General features: G+C 41.4%; 2 protein-coding genes across 18 annotated transcripts in view; one reads left to right on the plus strand and one right to left on the minus strand.

The window, feature by feature from the left end:
- The window catches only part of TRAPPC12 (trafficking protein particle complex subunit 12), a 651202-nt gene that overhangs the window by 40038 nt on the left and 591342 nt on the right, over nt 1–19822 (plus strand). The window lies entirely within an intron of this gene.
- MYT1L (myelin transcription factor 1 like) overlaps nt 1–19822 on the minus strand; it is a 282484-nt gene that overhangs the window by 19846 nt on the left and 242816 nt on the right. For 12 of the 17 annotated variants that reach the window (XM_080998943.1, XM_080998949.1, XM_080998953.1 and 9 more), the window contains 3 exons: nt 18994–19115; nt 18550–18612; nt 17984–18052 (listed from right to left, as the gene is read on the minus strand). In XM_080998943.1, the coding sequence (XP_080855069.1) occupies nt 17984–18052; nt 18550–18612; nt 18994–19115 (254 nt within the window). The remainder of the gene's footprint in view (nt 1–17983; nt 18053–18549; nt 18613–18993; nt 19116–19822) is intronic. The other 5 variants (XM_080998947.1, XM_080998946.1, XM_080998957.1 and 2 more) reach the window with 1 other exon arrangement.

Raw genomic sequence — 19822 nt, forward strand, 5'->3', positions numbered from 1 at the left:
GCAAAAGCCAAGAATTTTATTATTATTTTTTTTTACTTGCCTAATTACTTAAAAACATTGTCAGACTTACATAATTTATAGAAAGCTCAACTCCTAGTATCTTTAGGAATTCACCATTTTACAGCCTAGAGAGTTTTACCTCCAAAAAACAAAACCCCAAACAAATCCTAAACAGAAACATGTCTGAGTTCATTCAAATCCTGGCAACTATCTAGTTTAATAACTTTTCTCTGGATTTCTAAGTCTACTCCGTTTTTCTGCTCTTCTTGTTAATCACAAATATTAAAGCTTGAAGGCAGCAAGTTCATATAGCTGAGATTTTATTCCCCCCCCCAACCTAATGTGGCCCGTCCATTCTTCCTTCCTCTTCTCTCTCTCTCCCTCCCTCCCTCTCTTTCTCTCTCTCTTTACATATCCCACCCGTGTCAGGATACAAAAATAAAGTGGGCAAAGTACCCCTTTGCAAAGCCGCATGCAGCATTTGCTGAACAATGGAGGCGGGAGAAGGAGTTCACCGGACCCACAAAGTGGCATGACATTATTAGCTCAAGCCGTGTCAGTTGGGGCTTGTGTCAAAAGAAGTTAGGCTCTGCGACCGCTTCTCACTTTCCCTGCCATGTCCTGTCGTAGTGTATAATGCCACTGTGCCATGTAACATGCCATCACAGGACAAAGCTACCCAGTGGGACAGTGATCTCCCTCACTTTTGGCAGGAAAAGTCCTGTAGGCCCGACTATAGCATGGTTGTCATGGCGATGCCACTGGTGTGACTGCTCTTTGCTTCTCCACCCCTCCTCCCGCAACACATTTTTATTATTTTTTTAGACTCTCATCTAGCACACATTTTCAGAATCAATGGATGATTTAATTATGGCTTTCCAGCTCTTTAAGGCTGTGGTTTACCCTCCAGTCAAGAGACTCTTTCTGTCTTTCTTTCTTTTTACATTAAACACACTTTTCAGAACTGGAAAATGCTTCAGTTAAATCTCGTTGTTTTTTTTCAAATTCCAGGGCTGCCGTGCAATTCCATTTTGCAGTGTTCCTATGTTCTGCAGCACTGGGTGTAAACTTCTATGTAATTCAGAATTATCTCAGGGGTGTGTGTGTGTGTGTGTGTGTGTGAGATGTTTTAAAGATCCAAGCTTTCCCTCCACCAGACTAACCAGCAGCAATTCTGCCGAGTGGAACTTCCTTTGCTAACAAGCTGACAAATCTGAGACTGACCTAGAGGGCAACTTTTCATTAAGTAGCAAACTGCTCCCTTCTATAGTATTAAAAGGGAGGTAGGGGGAGGAAGAGATCACATTCATTATCTCAGTTCACGACTCATTTATTAACTTGGTATTAGATTAACTAGATTACATTTCCCCCACAAATTTTATTTTCAGGAGAAAGAATGATAAGATCAGTGATATGTACCCCCATTCATACAGGCACTGCTTCCAACAGCATTCTCCAGGGCTACTGACAGAATGAATTATGTTCTCCTCACCTCACTTTGGGCTGAGTTAAGAGATTGTGACAGTGGGAAAAGAGAGAATAAACCTATGAACTGAGGAAGTGGTCAACAGACAAGTCCTTTCAGAAGCACTTTATGGTAACATATTGAGGATCCAAATCTGTAAGAATGATCTTGAAAGCACTGCTTGCTACAAAGGCATTTTAAACTGAAAGCCTTTCTAGGTTTTTATTTTTTTTAATTACTCAGAACTATGGAAAACTACTTATAATAATGAACTAATTAAGATGTGCCTGTGTTCACATGAAAACAATTTCTTGCTATTGTTTGCTGCACTGATGAATTGGTGAAGAAATGTTAACAAAATCCAAGTTAGTGCAAAAAAGGCAATAGGATGAAACTTTTAATAGTATATACCTATATTTTATGCAAATATCCCAGGATTGGCACACTGAAAAGAATACTGGGACCAATTTTTTTGATGTGCACCATCAGTAAACACAGGTAAAATGCTCAGGCACTGGATGGTTAGAAAAAGTAGAAAAAGTGGTAGAAAAAGTAGAACTGCAATGGGTTACCCACCCATCAGTGCCTTGACATTTAGACCCAGATGCTGTTGTTGGCCTCTGTCTGTTTCTAGAGACAATGGAGTGCACCTCCAAGGGCAGAGTCAAAATGGAGAAAAGACTGGCCCCAAATAACCATCAAACCCAGAAAACAGGCAAACCCTGCAAACATAACCAGGGTGGGAAGCAACTGTTCTCCAAGAGGGCATTTTCAGGTAAGAGAAGATGGAGCTTGAAGGGACTCACTCTGTAAAAAGACAGTTATAGCCAAAACACATAGCAACTTCTCCTTTGACACACAATCTGCCACTCTTCCTCAAATACTCAAATGTGGTGTATGATTGACCTAAGACTCAATTTTTGCAGTTTGGAAGCCTAATAGCTCAGATAGTGGGATAAAAAAACGTTGCAAGTGCAGATTCACATCATTGTTAGAATAAGCCTCTGGCATGCATAATTGAATTGTCTCAACCTTTTTACTTTGCCTGGATTGCAGCTGTGGGGTTTTAGTTTAGTTTTGTTGTGAGTTTGTCCTGCAATAGCTCCACCAGAAGCTGAAATCACCACTAGCCAGGCAGCATTCGCTGCAGAGCTGGGCTGAATTATGTCATACCCAAATTGTGATGTAGGCCTGTGGTGGTGGAACCTAGACATGACTTATGCAAAGACAAACAAACTGCAATTCATGTCCCCCCCAAAATACAAGTGGCATTGGAGCTCAAGTAAACAGACTCTCCATAACTAACATGCAATGGCTGAAGACGGAGGGATCTCTGATGAGAGCTCCTGTGGTTCAAATGCAAAGGCTGAGTGCTCGAGAAGGAAGCTGTGGAAGCTTCCCAGCTGGAGGAGGAAGCAATATCAGCAGGCGAGCAAGGAGGAAGAGGCAATGTTGATATATTATCAACATTTCGATTCACTAGTATTTTAGAGATAGACGTAATATGAAAACAGAACTCACAGCACAATTAAAGTGGCAGTGCGGTGAGTTCTCTATACCTTATCTATGTTTCTAGCCTCAGACATACTAGAAGGGAAAACATAACGAGTGCTACTCAAGCAAACAACACATCTGCCCTGGGCCAGCACAAGACATTTTGGCACCTCAGGTGAACCACAAAATGGCATCCCCCTCCTTGCCAAGGAAGAAGGGGTAAGTGAAGATCTACATCAGGAACGAGGGGGCAATAAAGATCTACATCAGGATCTGGTGCCCCTGTGGATCCTGCCTCTTGAGGCAATTGCCTGACCTTGCCTCATATGTGGTTTGGCCCTACATCTTCCTCTCATTCCAATAACACTGTGGGTGATATGGCCATCAAACTTATAAAAGGCAAAAGGACCTTCTTAAAGAAGTGGGCATTCAGTGTGCCAGCTAATAAGTCATAGGGTGATGTGTACCAAATGTGTACCACGTAACCATACCTTAGTGTAGTGCTTTAGAACCATTGGTAAATCAAGGCAAATACAAAATGCATTGGAGTGGAGATTTTGAGGGGAAAGTCACAAAATGAGCTGGGATTTAGTAGAGGAAGATCACTGCTCTTGATCCCATTGAAGACATTGCACAATTTAGGCAAGAGTACTTTAATCCTGTTAAGGATTAAACACCATTCAGTAAGGTCACATCATGTCTTTTAAACGAAGTGACCAAGACATTTGAAACAGCAGCTTTGACTTGATTTTGATCATACATGTAGGAGACCAGGGATGGAAATTATTCAGTAAGGAAAAAGGAAATAAGAAATATCGTCCTATCGCATGGTACTTGAGTGCCTCACATATAAGGATGGGGCTTTTGAAGCTGATCTAGAAGGTATTAGGAAGCCAAGTCACAGCCTTAAGGAGATGTGAGATGATCAAATCATCAAAAAGTGGGGAGGATTTTGTTGCAGGGATTCTGGACTGACCCAGAAGAAGGATAATGCCAACGAAAAAGCAACTGTAATAGCAAGGCAAGAAGATTACCAGGATATGGGCAAGGATTTTAGCAACAGGTAGAGAAAGCATGAATAGATTTTGCAGTTGTTACTGAGGGAAAGAAATGAAGAACTTTTCAATAGCCTGTGCTCAGAGGGGAGAATGAAAGACTGAACTGATGGTTCACAGAGACAAAAGATAATCATTGATTTTATCTGATATATAGATGGCGTATTAAGACTGTCAAATTCTCTAAGCAGAAAAAAGATAGGTAGTTCATTACCATAAAGTTGTATCAGCACATAATTTTTCTATAGATGTAAAGTTTAAGGGGAAAATAAGATGCTGAACCATAAACAACTGAAAAGGTAAATAAAATATTTCTATTGCAATTTCTACAAACAGACAGTACTTTTCAAAGCTTTGCTTGGGTTGAAGACATTTTACATCATTCAAATAAGATTGCATGCTTAGGGGTGTAGAAATAGGCTGCTGAATCAGCCATGCAGAGCAGAAGGAAAGCCAAAGGTTAAAACGGGAATCAATATTGAGATGAGGAAATGAAAATGATTTGTGCAGCAGAAGGAAAGGGAAGGAACACCACTATGGAGTCAGGGAAAGCCCATATTCTGGTATGGCAGAATCCCACAAAACCATAATTAACACCATGGCTAGAAGACACAAGATGTACGGGGGTAAAGATCAGATGAATCACCACTAGCCCCAAATCAGGTCCACTGTCAGCTGAATCAGCATTACAGGAACCCCAGTTCTTTACCTGTATGTAACAATATGGATTGTTAGTTGCTAGGCAATGTCCTCAAAAAAGAAACCGTGGAAGACAAACTTTCTAAATAAATAAATATATTGCATTTATCAGTCACCTCACAACCATTGTTCTCTGGACTGACTTGGGAGAGATTCATCTCCTAGTCCCCCACTGTGAAAAAGTTAAGATGGCAAGTTCTGAACCAGTGGTTTCAAGATTTGATTTGTATGCTAGTTGTAGATTTGGTTGTCCACTAGTTATCTTGCTTAAGGCAATCATAAGGTGTAAAGAGTTTTGACAGAGTTTTGATGTGAGAAAGCAGGCAGTAAGTGGTTAAGAGCTTTTTCCCCATACTACTTCCCAGCCATACTACTTCTGTGGGTGATTTACGGGGAAAGTTAAAGCCTCATGTGCTCTTGATGCCATAATGAGTTTGGATTTGATATCTCGCTTTATCACTACCCGAAGGAGTCTCAAAGCGGCTAACAATCTCCTTTCCCTTCCTCTCCCACAACAAACACTCTGCGAGGTGAGTGGGGCTGAGAGACTTCAGAGAAGTGTGACTAGCCCAAGGTCACCCAGCAGCTGCATGTGGAGGAGCGGAGACGCGAACCCGGTTCACCAGATTACGAGACTACCGCTCTTAACCACTACACCATGCTGGCTCTCAGCTAACAGGAATATAAAGGGGGGAGGGAGGGGGAGCCAGTAAAAATAGAGGGGAGGGGTGAGAGACTTGTGGGATGTGGAAGAGAAAAAGAGGGGCAATATTGACCTGTGATGATAGAGAAGAGAGACTAGGGAACCTTGTGGAATTAAGACAAAGGGAGCAGTTGCAGAACCAGGCGTTGTGCTTCTCAGTCCCTGACCAACCCCATAGAATTAAAAGACAACTGAGACCGGTTTGGATCTTGACAGCTCCCCTTTTAAGGCATAGAAAATGAACAGATCCTGTAAAATAATAAACAAACAAACCTCCATGTTTATGCCACCGAACAGGGGTTCTTAAGGAGAAGGCTATTGTTTTCAAGCCCTGTTGTGGTCTTCCTGGGAGGTGACTGACTGAGCTCTGTAGGAAGAAGGATGTTTAACCAAATCGACCATTGGTTTCCTCCAGTAGGGCTACTTTTATGTTCTTATGGGATTTCTTAATGTTTGAATGTGGTGGGACAATGGGAATCCATTTGTTTGCACTTCTGCTCAGCTTTGTATGCAAATGCCAACTGGGCGGACGCAGCTTATTGCTGAGGGACTCTCAGGGCACTTCCTGACTGTTTCTATTTGCGAGAGGGATTTTGTCACATACTGGCAAAACCAAGTTACACAAATACAGTTGATTGGGGGCGTATTATGCAACACACCAGCTTCCATTCGAAAGAGGCCCACTGTGATAAGAAAAGTAATGGGGAAACAGTGTAAAGTGTGGGATAACACTTGCTTTGAAGCAACGTCACCTGCTCTCCCTGCAAACAAATCAGAATGAATGCTCAATAAACAGGTTGTCTTTAAATCATGTCTTTAAAACATGATTCAGCAGAAGCCCACCTACTCCTTTGGTCCAACGCTGATTAGGATGTGCCACATCATTTCTTTGCTTCCGTTGGGCATCGTCTCTGGGCTCATCCATTCTTGCGACTAACTTGCGCTTTCTACTGTAGGCATGGATCCGAGGTATTTTTCATTTGCCCTGAAGCTTTCCCCAGGAAAAAACGCTGTTTACTGCTGAATTGGAACAAGTGTCAATCCGCAGAAAGCCTGACTGACGTTTGTTAAGACTTAGCAGTAAACGGCAGGTATTCCTGGGTAAAGTGGCAGGACAGACGAGAAAGCCCCCCAGACCTGTGCCTAGAAATCACAATCTGCATGGCAATCCTTAAGTGTTTTTACCTGAGGATTCTATCATTAACTTCCTTCTATCTACCCCCTCCTCAGCAGATGTACACAAATCTTTAGAGTATGTGCACAGATCTCCACAGTGGATATGCACAGATCTGTTGCAGGGGGCTGTGTACCTGAGTACATCCCCCCGTGCAGGAGTGTGCAGTGACTACATCTGCTTTTGGCACCCCTGCTACTGGCATGCAAGTAGATAAATAGGTACCACTCTGGCGGGAAGGTAAACGGCGTTTCCGTGTGCTGCTCTGGTTCGCCAGAAGCGGCTTAGTCATGCTGGCCACATGACCCGGAAGCTGTACGCTGGCTCCCTTGGCCAATAAAGCGAGATGGGCGCCGCAACCCCAGAATTGGTCACAACTGGACCTAATGGTTAGGGGTCTCTTTACCTTTACCTTTATTACTGGCATGAGACCCCTAGAGGGTTAGCCAAGGATGAATGTGGCCTCAATTTAAGAACTGGTTTGCCAACCCTGATTAAAATGAATGTGCCAGAAAAGTTACAAACATACAGAATTGCAGGAAGGGAAAGCTCCTCAACAGACATAGAATTATAGGTACTGCTATAGCGTGCTTATTCATGATGAATGGCATATCTCACACAAGAGCACTTATCTTGAAAAGTGTTCTGAGAGAACTAGCTAAGACTCACTTCTAGGCTTCAAACTATTTTATTGGAGACTATCAGGGGGTAATGTAATTGGGTTACCTATGAGCAACTGGTGTGCTAGTTTTGGTCAGGGCTTACAGAGGATGTTGCTCTATTTCTTCTCTTTTGCCCCCCAGAAACAGCCGCTCAGAATTTCCTGTTACAATCTCTTCTGGGCACAGAGGTGTTAGCTTTCGGGGGCGATGGACGGGGGGGGGGCGGACGCTGCATGCGCAATGTTCAAGAGGAGCTGGGGTGGAGCCAAACATGGCGACAGTGCAGCTTCAATGGCTGGTGGCTCCTGCCACTGTAACTGAATGCAGGCTGCTTTAACCCACATTCTCCTCAGTGGCAGGAGGAGGAGGAGCCAGGAACTGAAGTTGTGTCATGCTTGGCTCTGCACTCAGCCTCCTTCACCCTCTGATTTTTTGGGACACTGGAGAGGGGCTTGGAACTCTCTCAAAAAAATATTAGGGGAGACCAAAAGTGCTTGGCCCCCATGAGTTGGCGCCTCTCTCTGGGTAAGATTCCAGAATACCCTGTTGAGCAGATCATGAGTTACCTGTTTGGAAATATGATTGAACATAATACTGCGAGGCCTGCAAATTTGATTGTGTAAAGGCCTAGAAAATTAGGAAGGCTACATGCCAAAACTGGGCCTTTTAGTGGCTTGCCAAGACCGTTTTTAAGTGTTAACTTGGGAAATGTTCCCTGTTATCTTCTGTTTTACACCAGTAATGTACATAATATTGTTTTGTTATGGCCTGGATGGGGGTTTTTTGGTTGTTGTTTTTACAAATAAATTGATTATTGATAGGGTCTACTAATATTCCTAAGCACAAGTAACTTGGAAGAAAACAGCAATGAGTCTTATGGAAATATATTCTACTAAAATTAGTAAAACTGATGGTAAACAAAATGGAATAAATCTATAGCATAGAGAGTACTTGAAAAGATTCATTGGCATTATGCACATATGTGCAGGATGGCCACAATTAGGCATTTGCAGTGTAATCCTGGACATGTTTACTCCTAAGTAAGTCCAACTATATTCATTCAGATTCAGGTCGGTAGCCATTCTGGTCTGACATAGTCAAAACAAATTTAAAAAATTGTCCAGTAGCACCTTAGAGACCAACTAAGTTTCTTCTGGGTATAAGCTTTCCTGTGCATGCACACGAAACCTTATACCCAGAACAAACTTAGCTGGTCTCTAAGGTGCTACTGGGCAATTTTTTTAATTTATATTCATTCAGGTTTACCCTCAGGTAAGGTGCTTTGGAATGAACCCTAAGCTTGATACTTGAGACAAGCAGATCAGCAAATATATTTACAACAAAAAGAGATATTAACTTGACTAGATCATACAATTCATGTTATTTATTAAATAATTTAGAAATGAGTTTTCTATGATTAAAATTATTACCGACATACTAAACCAAACATGATGTTTTGTAAGAAACTGTAAGAAAATTATGAAAAATTATAAGATTAACAGGTTACATATATTAATAAAATGTCATTAATTGAATTGATTTGATTTAGGTTCCCATTGTGAATCCCATTGATGCCATTACTTCTGAGTTATTAGGTCTACATATTTATGTTTTATTGTTTAATGAGGTGGGGCACTAATTAGATTTATCTTCAGATGTATAAGTACAGTGGGATTCCTGATTGAACATCATTTTCCATGGATATATTCTACTTGGATATCTATTGGGATCTGTGTCTCAACTTAGCATACCTATTTGTGTGTATACTAAAGAAACATTGCACTGGTACATTAGGGTATGAGCTGTACTGACCTGTAGCTGATTCTATGTTGATAGGAGCATGGGTATTTGGATACTGGCAAATGGCTTAGACTCTATGCTTCATGAGGATATAGTGATCTTGGCTTTGTAATACTGTATCTGACTGTGACACTATAGTCTCAGTCTGGAATATTTATAATGCTGAGAGATTGAGAGGGTGACTTTTCATTCTGCTTAAACTACAAAATCTGGAATGAGATCCCAGTGAGACGCTTTGAGTAAGCCCCAAATGAAGCAGGGCTTTGTTTACAGCAATTTCTATTTAAAGCCAAGTTTAATCACAACATGACAATCCAACCTTATCCATTTTATGCAAGCCCCACTAAATTAAATTAAATTTACTCTGAAGAAAGTGTACATAGGATTGTAGTCAAAGTAAATAAAGGTGTCCGTTTGAGGGCACCATGTAAAAACTGAATAAGTTTGCAAAGTTTTAAAGGAAAATAGCAAGTTAATTAATGCTGCAACCCTATGTATATTCTTGGAGTACATCCTACTGAGGTTACTTTTGTGTAAACCTGTGTAGAACTACTCTGTAGCTCTTGCTGGCTTTCAATGTGATCACCTTTCGAGATGAAATCTTAATTATGAAGTTCTTGGAAACTACAGCCACTTCAAACATGACATTTTTGCTACACAATCAGTATGGTGTATGGGACAATAGTTAATTTTGATATAATTATATGAGTTCAGTATCTCCTATATGTTGGTATCTGGACTATAGTTTCTCTGTGCAATGAAGTTACATAGGAGTATGCAACTCTAATCGTCTCTTTATACCACCTATGCAGAGACAAGGGCAAATGGTACCCCAACATAATGCAGCTGGGCCAGAAGCCTAGTCTACTAGGGTACTGTGTGGGCACCACTGTCATGTGTGAACCAGCCATAGTACTGGTATGCTGTACTGGGATCTGGGCAGGTGGTGATTGCTTTTAGATATTTCTGCTTATAATCCCACGGCCTAAATAATAGATCAGTTATACTTCTGAATTGCAAAAGTTGTTACAAAACCCCTTGCAATTTTTTTTAAAATTATTTCATTTACAGGTATTGAAATTTTCAAACAATTGCCAAACAACCGAAACAAAAATAGAGTATTCCATAAATCCCCCATAGACTCCCCCCCTCCCCTTTGTGGGTCCTTATGTTAATATTTTACCTCCTGCATCTTCTCTATTAATCATTCCAATCCTACTAATAATTTTAATTGCTCGCAATTTTTGAGGCATCTTAATATCACAGTAATAATAACCCTATTTATGGGGTTAGGTGGGTTGGTAAAGCTCATTGCAGGACTTGGATGGGGATCAACAGTGTTCGTAACATTGGTATACACACAGATTGGTAGAGGGGGCATTTGCTTTTTCTGGCCACACGACAGAACCTTCATGTTCAACCTGAAGCTTATGCAGGCTCTGTTCAGAGTTACAGATGAATACAGGAAGGTCAGTAGGGAAAGGCCAGTGAGTTCAATCACACTCCATCTGTCCATGCATTCATACCCATAGATATGGCATCAAACAGGGACTAAACTAATTACAGTACAGTTATATTTTGTAGAGTGGAAACAAATGCTGAATTGTCGAGTGGGTGGGTGGGAACATACTGCGTACTTTAACCTGCAAACTGCAGTGGTACCGTGTTACTGCACTAGTTCAGTGCCTTGGCCCAAATGTTGATATAATCCACACTCCAATTATTCATAGGATAATTTCTTTGCTTGTTGAACCACACACCCATAAAATTGTCCGCAACTGGGTTTTAGAACTGAAGGCGTTCTACTAGACTATTTAGCAGGCTGACAATGGCAGAGCCATCAAGGTGGAACCACCTACTAACAGAAGGCATCATATGCCAGGAAACCTCCTCTTTCACTGGACTAATATTCATTATTAATTCAGGGCCATCAGACTCCATGTATTTGAAAAACCGAAAAACAAGAGTTTAAAAACATCTCTCTCACCTGATATACTGAGAAATTCCAAAATTCAGCCTGGCAAATTCTTATAGGCTGGTGACATCACCAGTCTGGATCAATGCACAAGCAAGATCCAGCATGAGAGGGGTTTGGGGTTTGTTTTTGAGAAACTTTTAGATCATTTATCATCTTCCCAAGAGTCTTCTCCCAAATCAGAATTAATGGCTTCTGGAATCTGCCACCAGAATGCATTTCCCTAACTTAGTGATTTTGTGAAACTCAGCTCAGTAGGACTTGTGCGCAAAGTAATTCCTTTCTGTAACGATCAACCACATAGTTTTAGTCTTTCTTCATCCCCCTTCTTGGCTGCTGACTTTTACATGCATTTGAAATAACCTCAACACAGCACTAAATCTGTGGGCCACCAGACTTCTGTGGCCCTACATGGGCCCTATGTGGCAGGGCTGCAGCCAGCAATTGAGATCCACAAAGCAACCTGACAAATATGAACAAGGCATTTCCCATTAGTCTCTTTTTCTTATATAACTCCCAGCACCAACCGCAGGAAGGGCTGATGACAGCTAAATCAATATATGTAGATTTCTTTTGTTGCTGAAGAATAAAATGATAGGTATCAAAGTACTTTCTGGCACTTTGGATTTGATTAACTGAACAGTCTCATTGCAGGAAAAAGGGCAATAATAGTATTTAGCTAGTTATCAAGTTAAACCAATAGTACATGGTGGATAAATGTATAATACCCTTTGATTAGAAATTAATCAAGTGCCCTGCCTTTTATCTAACCTGTGCAATTGGGAAAGGAAGCAGGGCATTAGGCTAGATGTACTCTAGCTTAGATACATGCGTGTGAAGCATGCAACAAATACTTCAATGGACTTTAAAGGTGTGTTCTGCCACATATGCACAAGTTGAAAAATAAAAACTACACTTAGCAAGGAGGGTAGTTCTCCACCAAATGAAAGGTGAGCCATATTTTATTCTTATTCAATCAAACTGTTCTTTACATAATATCCTATCATATTTTGCCCTCTCAAACCTCTAACTCTAATAAAATCCATTCACCCAGCAATACATTTCTGTGAAAAATCTGCCTGGCCTGTTGGATTTATTCTGTCTCATTATGTGCTATCATGCACCCTATATTAAACATTATCAAATGTTTTGTAGCATATGGACAATAAAATCCACGAAGCAGCTTGGCTATAGAGTTCATATATATTATATGCATCAATATTCTCTCTGTTTCTCTCTCTCTCACACACACTATATACAGGAATGGTTGCTTCTGAGTACCAGATGTTGTTATGTATATGCAGTTATATCACTGCATCATGGGCTCTGTAATCTGCAATTCTACACTGAGGTCCAGCGCCGAGGGCCTTCTGACGGTTCCCTCCCTGCAAGAAGTGAGGTTACAGGGAACCAGGCAGAGGGCCTTCTCGGTAGTGGCGCCTGCCCTGTGGAACACCCTCCCTTCAGATGTCAAGGAAATAAAACAACTATCTGACTTTTAGAAGACATCTGAAGGTAGCCCTGTTTAGGGAAGTTTTAATGTTTGATGTTTTATTCTGTTTTTAATCTGTTGGGAGCCACCCAGAGTGGCTGGGGAACCCAGCCAGATAGGGGTATAAATATATTATTATTATTATTATTATTATTATTATTATTAGCCAAGGCCTTTTTAATGTTTAATATAGGAAGCATGGCAGAATGTTAGGGACTAGTCATAATCTGATAGAAACGAAATAGATACCAGTAAATCCCTCACACCATCAGCAGATGGTAATTCTGAGCCTACTTAGATGGTTGTTTTCAGAGGCTGATGCTTGGGGATTATCATTTGGCCTTGTGGGGCCTTCAGTGCAGGGTTCCTCAATTCCTCCTGTCATGCTATTTAGCATCTACCTGAAACCACTGAGTGGGGTCATCTGGAATTTTAGAGTATGTTGTCAGCAATGACGCATAGCTCTACTTCTGCTTTACATCTGTAGGTTGGGAAGCAGATGTGCTGGACTGAATAAACTGAAGCTCAGTCCAGAGAAGACTGAGGTGCTGTTAGTGGACAGTACCATATGAATGGATAGGAGGAGGCCTGCTCTTGATGGAATTACATGCCCTCCGAAGGAATGGGTACGCAGCTTGGGGTACTTCTGGATCCACTGCTGTCATTTGAGGCTAAGCTGGCCTCGGTGATGTGGCATGCCTTCCATCAGCTTCAGTTGGTGGCCCAGTTGCATCCTTATCTGGACAGGAATAGTCTAACTACTGTTGTCTATGCTCTGGTAACCTCCAGATTAGATTACTGCAATGCATAATATGTAGGGCTTCCTCTGAAGTTCAGAAACTTCAGCTGATGCAGAATTCAGCTGCCATGTTGCTCACCGTGGAAAGATGGTTTGAGCAAATGACACCAATCCTGGCCCGACTACACTAGCTGCCAATTAAGTTTCCAGGCCTAATCTAAGTGCTGGCTTTGACCTATAACGCCTTAAACAGGTCAGGACTGCAATACCTCAAGGACTGCCTCTCCCGATATGAACTGACCAAGACCCTGTGCTCATCATCTGAGGTCCTTCTTCATGTGTCCTCTCCACAAGAGGCCCAGAGGGTGGCAACATGAGAATAGGCCTTTTCTGCAGTGACTTCCCATTTGTGGAATGCTCTCCCCAGGAAGCCCTGGTGTCTTTATATGTCTTTATTTATCTTCCTCTGTAACCAGGCCTTTGACCTTCTGTGGCCTTTTAGAAATAGGATGTTTTTGATGTATTTCTCTTTCCTTTTGGTTTTAATGTATCTACTGTATGTGAGTTTTATTGTCTATTTGTTTGACTACAATCTGGAGAAAACACAAATGACTGTTTGCGCCGACTGAGAGCTAAAGAGCGGTTTCCTCCTGGTGGAAAGCTGTGGGACAAGAGGAACTGTGGATTAGCCTTCTGTGAACTATTAACAAGCTTGAGCTGTACTTTTATTGGCATAGATGCATTTCATCCACTCAACCTGTGGAAGGGAAGGGCCCTTACTTGGCGAAATGAAAGAGACAAGCACTTATTCTAGTTTTCAGGGCTGCATTTGGTGCTTCTGCCTTCCTGACAGAACATTAGGGAAGGAAAGGGAAGCATGGAGACTTTCCTTAGCAGGGGTTCCTGTATGTATGTATGTATGTATGTATGTGCGTATGTTTGTATGTCTGGCAGGAAGCTGGAAGAGAAGGATACAGTGGGAAAGTGGCAAGGGGGAGTGCCTGGCATGCTCTGGTCCATGGGGTCACGAAGAGTCGGACACAACTAAATGACTAAACAACAACTGCTTTGCTTCTCTAAGCTTGATGCCTTTCACTTGTCTCATGGGCACCCGAGTTCCCAAGGAACAAGCCTGCCACCAAGTTTCTAGTTTTTGTCTTCTGATATTTTTGGCCCTGCAGCTGTCTCCCAGTTCCACTGGCAAAGCGGCACAAATGCTCCTGTTTTGGAATGCAAGGACAACCAATGCCAGACTTTGGAATATTTTCAGTTGTGGAGCTTTTTTACTGAAGTCCATGCACTGGTCATCATGCCTGAAAGGGTGGTTTTTTTGTTCTTACTTCCTTTATGTGCATGGCCCTGATAATTCTTCCACATCAACATCTTCAGAATGGTGGTGAAGGTGATAATACTCTGGCAATAATCTGATTGGCCAGGAAATACACCTTGGAATACCCAGAGTTTCTCTTGTTGCTGCGGCAAAATGAAGAATGGGACCTTTTGCATGATCCCCTGGTGCTTGATGCTGACTTCAGGGCTTTCCCTTCCTTCCTGTCACCCTCCCTGGGGGCTTTTCTATGACTATGTAGGATGGATTCCAGAAGAGAGGAGGAGGGAGGCAGGTGGGGCGAACCAGGTCTTGCTCCAGCTGGGATAGAAATGAGAGGAGTGGGAAGATTTGTTCCTGCCTGGTAGTTTTAATTAGGGCCCCTCAAGATGACCTATTAATTGAGCATTCTTCCCAAATAGCTTGCACAATGCTTACATGGTGGTTAAACTGCGTCTTGTCTTTGTTGAGCATTCACGCTGATTTGTTTACAGGGTGATTATATGAAAATGAGCATTGTCCTGCATTCATCTCATTTCCTTACAGAGTGTTTATGTGTTTTCCTGTATAAACCACTGAACCTCTTGGGCTTGCTGATCAGAAGGTCGGCGGTTTTATCAGAAGGTCGGCGGTTCAAAAGCACACCAATGCAAGTAGATAAATAGGTACTGCTGTGGCAGGAAGGTAAACAGCATTTCCGTGCGCTCTGGCTTCCGTCATGGTGTTCCATTGCGCCAGAAGCGGTTTAGTCATGCTGGCCACATGACCCGGAAAGCTGTCTGTGGACAAACACCGGCTCCCTCAGTCTGAAGCAAGATGAGCACTGCACTCCATACTTGCCTTTGACTGGATTTAACCATCCAGGGATCCTTTACCTTTATTTGTTCATCCCACATTTTTCAATGCATTACCCTGTCACTTCTCAAGCTGCAAAATGACTTTTTTTTTTAAAGTGGATTTGGTGTGTCAGGGTGACAGAGCATATCAATCCATTTTAAATGCACAAATTTAACATACTGGTATATGACTGACTCCTGACATTCCGGAGGTGCTCTAAGTTATGGTGCTGATATTTTGCTGAAAACTGCAGAGAAGCTGACAGTACAGTCTGTCAGTTGATCAGTCTCATCATTTTCAATACAGATCTGATTGCTGATCAGATGTGGCAATGAGATCTTTATAATTTCAGTATGGAAGCTTACTGCAAGGAGAACAGTAGACATCCAGGAGGCAATATCCATCTGGTAATGACAGAGGAATCAAAGAAGGAGTTTGAGATTGTCTCTTCCTAATAAATCTTCAGAATGAAGGAGTAGGTGGTTACCTTCAGGTAATAAACCAGACAGGCCAAAAAGTGCATCTTGGAATACCCAGAGCTTCTCTTGTTTCTGCTACAAATGGAAGAATAAGATTTTCTTATCTTTTTCATGATGCTCCTTTCTGAAAGTGACAGCATTCCCCACTGGAGCAGGAATCTAAAAGTGACAAGTTGAAGATGCCCAAATATAGGTTCAAAGAGCTCCACACACTCATCAGGGAAGCACCAGTTCTGCTACAACACTCAGAAATATGTGGTAACTGGGCTGAGACAAGAAAGCCACCTCTCTCACTGATGAGGTTAGAGGACTGAGTCTATCTCATGGACATCTTAAACATCTCATTTGCAAGTGCTTCAAAGCCTGGACTCCCTCCAATGTTGCCAGTCCTTTAAAAAATCAACTGCATATTGGATCTTTGTTCTGCAAAAGTGACGGCATCCTTAGCTCTAATGTCCTTTAGGCACTTCTCCGTGGAATTAATATACTTTCCCAGAGTTTTGATAAAAACCATTTGTGTGAAATGGTTTAAAAGCTATTTGAACTGTTTTATTATACAGTACATACTGACTGTTCAGAGGACTCATGGGCTAAACACTGTTGTTTATGACGTGAATAAAGTCACAGGGAAAGCAAAAACAGATGATACTGATGTATCCTTGATTTGCTCTTTGTTTTAAGAAAAATGTCTCTCACGTGGGACCATCTCTGTTTGATAGCAGTTGTGATGGTGCTTGGAATTCTTTCTGTTGCCAAAAAGATCTGATTAAACTTCAAAGGGACACCTGAACTTATTTATACCAATTCAAGTGTGTTCTCATTTATAAATACTATTATGAAGAGTTGAATGCAACTCTGATTTTATCCATGACATCTTCCAAAGCCAGATGCTCTTTAGGTCTTCAGTACTCACATAAAAATCCTTCTTGGAAAGTTCTCTCTGGCTGCTTCTGTACTAGCAAATTTCTTTGACATCATTCATTTATCTTGTTTTTATAGGCCAGAGATATCCAATATAGTGATGAGAGGGGGGTCTTGTCGTCTGGGCCAACCGGGACCTCCATACATACTGCTCAGGCTTGCCCCCTAGAGAAGTACTTTGGTGCTGCTAACGCAACAAAAACAATGTGGGAGGCAGCAATTATGAGTTACCAATTACCACAGCCACAGCAGGTGCTGTGATTCTCCATTGTTTTGACTTCACCCCCAGAGGAACACTCCATTGTCTCTCAAGACAGACGGATGCCAACAAAATGCTTCAACTACATCCAAGCAATAAAGAACCTGGGGACGGCCTTGACCCTTCTTGATCCTGTTGCCATGTGTCTCCTTCTGATCTGTGTCCTTTGGTGTACTCTAATTCCTTCCAAATGTCAGATTTATTAGATTATGAACTCCACTGAAGGATCTGTCCCCAACCCCACTCAGCTTTTTGGAATCTGGCGCCAGGTGCCCGCAGTTGAGATATGAAGTGTTATTCTAATCTAGCACTATGCTATCCTAATTTCAAATCTTTCACTGAAAACAGGACACTAAGGAACTTAAAATATAAACGAACATTAAGGTTTGCATTTCCTACTTCCACCAAGTAAGTTTATTTGTCCTACAGGGAAATAAAAGCGACCTGAAAATCTCATGTATTGAAAGAGCCCCTGTTTTTATCTGCTCAACAACTGCTCAATATTTATTCAAATGTTCTGCATCAGAAGGCCAGTAGTTCAATTTCAAAAACATTGTTTTAATGTTATTGTAATTCTAAGGTCTTCACCACTTCCTCTTTAAAACACAGCATCACAGATGCTCTCCTACGTCATGGATGAACAGCATGGCATCCATAAGGGCTATGAATCTCTGCCTAGCCTGTGCCTGCTGTGACATCACAGCAATCAGCAACCTGTGACAGGACAACGTCCACAGCCTGTGGATCATAGTCTGTGTTAGTGTTTGATATCCACATGCCGTAAGAAGCTCAGTAATGTATCAGTAGCTTTGTTCAGTGTCCTCTTATATTCCGAAACTTCTGTTTGCAACTGCTAAGAAAACAATTTAAAAAGAAAAAGAGAGGCATTAATTATATCTTACTTGAGTTCCTGTGAGCTTGTGGCCAGCATACTTCGAATACTTTTGTCAGCCAACGGGCAGCCAGACAGACTGTAAAACAGGTCAGGATAGCCATGTAAGTCAACCTTTTAAAATAAGACCTTCCAAACAAACACAACGTTAAAAAAAAAAATTAATAAAAAAAAATATTGTAATGCAGAGAAGCGATGGGGCGGGCAAGTGCTGCAATACTGAATTTTGTAACACAAGTTAACCCTCTGAATATATTTAGGTATAAAGCTTTATTGCTGGTGTTATCAGATTTTTCCCCCTAATAAGTTTGTAGGTATAACAACAAAAAAAGCATTAGTGATCCATGGGTTAACTATCTGAAAAAGTTTTAGGAAATTTAAAAATGTTTTAGTAGTAGTTTTAAAAGAAAAAAGACGTTTATACAACACACAAATCAGCATGCTCTTAAGATCAACATTTATTACTCAAAGGGTTAACACATAGTTCAACATTTTTACTTTGACAGCATTGTTGAGGTAAGCTGAAAACAATAAATTGAAAAGACAGAATCCACCATGAAAAAAATGAAGTCACACCTTCTATGTGAGGCGTAATTACCAGTCACATGACCACTCCCATCACACCCTGGTGTTGGACATCTGCCACCAAACAAAAACAAAAAACAGCCAAAATAGTAAGTATGTTTAAAAAATACTTTTAAAAAGTTTCATTGTTTCCAGTTTAGCTGCAATGTCTGCAAGGGGGGTTTAAGCATCCTACCGAAAAAGCTGCAAAATGAACAGAATTCAATGAAAATGGCGTCTCAGTACGATATAGCATCATTAAGGACAAGCAGAGACCATGTTAGCTTCATCACTTAAACTTAACTGACAGTCTGAAACATTTATATGCTGCAAATGCTGCATGCTCATACTGCAAGGCATATATGTATTTGTTTATTCAAGTCAGACAACGAAAGAGAGAGAGAGAGAAAGGTTATAAGAGGAGTAAAAAATAATTTCACCTCACATTATGCTTACGTTATTAAATCCTTTTTATTCTCTTTGCACTGAGGATACTTGGGCTTAGGGCTTGGGATCGTGACTTCGCCGGGGTACCTTCGTTCTTCTAGCGCCTCTTGGAAAGGATCTAAGTCTTCTGGCTGCAGGCAAGGATAAAGATTAATCAGATTAAATAGCGGGCCATAATGGATAGAGGTATGCCAATGAAATGTTATCTTCTGGGCACAAGGCCTCTTCACCTTCAAGAGTCACCCCATTCACTTCAGTGGAGTAAATACTTCCACATATGAATTGGATGTCCTGCGCCTTCAGCAAATCACTACTTTGGAAGGATTGCAGACTACATCCTCTGCGATGAAGTGAGAGGAACAGTCTGCATGAACATGCGATTCTAAGTGCATACCGTATTTCACTGCATAACGGTCGCATGTTTTAATGCTGATTTTTCCTTTCAAAAAAAGGGCTGTGTGACTATTATGTGTAGGAAAACCCGAGGCACAACCATTATGTGAGGAAAAACCTGAGGCGCAACCATTGTGAGGAAACAATTCTTTATTAATGAACATACTTATGTTTCTGCTGCTTATTATTTGTTTTTGGTGCATCACTCATTGCAGTTTCTCTCACCCACCCGCTCCCCTCACACCTTTGCTTGGTACAGAGAATGTGTGCTGAGTGCCCCTGTGACTATTATGCGGTAAATCCTTTGGGATCAATTTTAGGGACTGAAAAAGGGGCGTGGGACTATTATGTGATGGCGACCATTATGAGGTATTAGGGCTGCTTCATAGGCTACCACAGTAGTGTGGTTGCTACTCAAAGTTCATTCCATCTGTTGGGAACTTCA

This window comes from Podarcis pityusensis (assembly GCF_964106645.2).
Source record: "Podarcis pityusensis genome assembly, chromosome: 3".
In the NCBI taxonomy this organism is placed as follows: Eukaryota; Metazoa; Chordata; class Lepidosauria; order Squamata; family Lacertidae; genus Podarcis; species Podarcis pityusensis.